This window comes from Helianthus annuus, chromosome 12, assembly GCF_002127325.2.
Source record: "Helianthus annuus cultivar XRQ/B chromosome 12, HanXRQr2.0-SUNRISE, whole genome shotgun sequence".
In the NCBI taxonomy this organism is placed as follows: domain Eukaryota; kingdom Viridiplantae; phylum Streptophyta; class Magnoliopsida; order Asterales; family Asteraceae; genus Helianthus; species Helianthus annuus.
Genome location: NC_035444.2, coordinates 21,996,156 through 21,998,393, shown reverse-complemented (window position 1 = coordinate 21,998,393; position 2,238 = coordinate 21,996,156). Strand labels below are relative to the sequence as shown.

Below are 2,238 nucleotides of genomic sequence, written 5' to 3'. Positions count from 1 at the left end.
AAACGACGGACGAAGGTGTGTTGAAGTGCATTTCTTGGGCCGACAAGGATATGAAGAGGAATTATTATATGTTTAGAGACGTTATATCATTTGATGCTACCTACAAGCGGAACAAGTAATGACGAGTTTAATTTTTTATATATTCATTGTGTTTTACACCCTACTGTGTTATAAATACATTATGATATTTTGTCATTCGCTTATTGTTTGTTTGCAGGTATAACATGATGTTTGTCCCTTTCACTGGGATTGATAATCACAATAGGAACGTCACACTTGGTGCTGTAATTCTTGGTTCTGAAACGGCAGAGACGTATAGCTGGTTACTTAAGGCGATCAAGGACGCATATGGGTACGCGCCTCCCGTGATCGTTACTGACCAAGACCCTGTGATGAAAAGGGCTATAGCGGATGTTTGGCCTGAGTAGAGGCATCAGTTATGTATGTGGCACATCATGGATAAACTCACTACAAAGGTATGTTTTTTCTATGACAAGTTTTTTTTACATGTGTATTTTTACTGTGTTTTAATTTTTGTTTTTTAACATACATGCTAAAATGTTCCTTTAAGTCGGGGCTGCCCTATGTTCGAATACCAATTTCAGGAAAAGATTGTCTGCAATTGTTTGGACTGATTCTCTAATGCCCGAAGCATTTGAGACTGAATGGGCAGCTATTTTAAATGATTTCGGTTTAACCGACCATGAATGGCTGACGTATATATACGGGCTCCATGAATCATGGATTCCAGCTTACTATCGTGAAAAGAAATGTCTGGTCTTATGCGGACATCATCTAGGTTCGAAAGCGAGAATAACTTTTTTGGAAAGATTAGCAATCCAAAGTGCACGTGGGTTGAATTTCTTAGCCACTTCGATACAGCTATCGAAGCGCAAAGACGCGACCATCGAAAAAACGATCATGACACTCGATACACCAACCCTGCGGAGTGGAGTGATTTTGTTCTCGAGTAGCAAGCAGTTCTGATATATACCAGAACTATATTGTTTGATGTTCAACTTGAGATTCAACATGCTATTCATCATTGTACTAGTGTCAGATTAGATCATGTTGGTGATTTCATTAAGTTTTTTTATAAAGGATCTCGATCAGCCATGTTCTTCGTTCTTTGAGGTGATTTTGTGTTTTAGTTTATTTATACATTATTTTGTGTTTTTTTAAGTATCCATCTGATTTATGCACTGTGTTTTATGGATATTCAATGTTACAGGTTATGATACGCGAGGAGGATGTTACTGTTAAGTGTAACTGCAACAAGTTTGAGCAGTTTGGATTGTTGTGCAGTCGCATTTTTTGTGTGTTACGGATTCTTGATGTAAGGGAGTTTCCGAAACAATATATATTGAGGCGTTGGACGCGTGAAGCTATTCCAAATAGTTCCCCCAGGTCCATTCTTACGGATGGTGGAGATCCAGATCGTAGTGAGGAGGTTAACCGTTGTGTTCGTGAGATTAGTCACGCAACTGAGTATGTTGTGAACAAGTTGATTTCAAAATTTGATCAGTTATGTAATTTTCGTTATCATATCAAGCAGTTTATGTCAGTCGCTGATGAAGCTCAGATAAATGCACCTCCTAAGACACGACGTAATCGATTTGCTAAACTGCTGGGAGTTTCTCCAGAGAGCACGACCACTATCCGTGTTCCAGTTGGTACCAGGTTCAAGGGTTGTGGTTCTCATAAACGCCTCAAATCTCAAAAGGAGCGAGCCATAAGTCAGTCTGGAAGTAAACGTCGTCAATGTTCATTATGTAAAAAATATGGTCATAACAGAGTAACGTGTTAGAAATACACCGTGGTTGTGCCTGAGACAGGTGCTTCGCGGAATGCTGAACGTAATGACGCTACAATTGGTGAAGGTGACGATGATACAGTTGTTGAAGGTGATGGTGATGGTCCTGGATCAAATTTTGCTGATGATGTGTTTTACACATCTGGAAATGATGCAGATATAGATGATGAAGACATGGTAGAGTAAGAACTTTTTTATCAAAAAATTAAGTGTTTTGCTGAACTTTTGATTTTTCTGTTTTAATTTTCTCGTGTGTTTGTTTTGGATTTTTGTTTGTTGATTTTAAAACTTGGTGGGTTGGACATTTATGTTCTTGTTACTTTTGTGTTTTAGTGTTAACTTTGTTTTTTAAATAGCCTCATGTGTTATATCTGATGCATGCATTGTTCGTGGTTTGTTGGGGTGAAGGATGTGGTAGCCTGTTA

The 2,238-nt window shown here is 38.4% G+C and overlaps 1 protein-coding gene across 1 annotated transcript; it reads left to right on the top strand.

Annotated features, from left to right (window-relative positions):
• The first annotated feature begins 455 nt into the window (after positions 1-455).
• LOC110892586 lies at positions 456-1,999 on the top strand. The gene is made up of 3 exons (XM_035981218.1): positions 456-476; positions 1,232-1,748; positions 1,836-1,999. The coding sequence occupies exons 1-3, from the start codon at positions 456-458 to the stop codon at positions 1,997-1,999; spliced, it is 702 nt and encodes a 233-aa protein (XP_035837111.1).
• Positions 2,000-2,238: the final 239 nt, after the last annotated feature.

Bases quoted from the DNA above. Each gene is read 5' to 3' on its own strand.
- LOC110892586 (XM_035981218.1), top strand. From the start codon at position 456: ATGGATAAACTCACTACAAAG. The intron at 477-1,231 runs GTATGTTTTTTC...TCAATGTTACAG, and splicing joins TGGATAAACTCACTACAAAG to GTTATGATACGCGAGGAGGA. The intron at 1,749-1,835 runs GTAAACGTCGTC...TGCCTGAGACAG, and splicing joins AGCCATAAGTCAGTCTGGAA to GTGCTTCGCGGAATGCTGAA.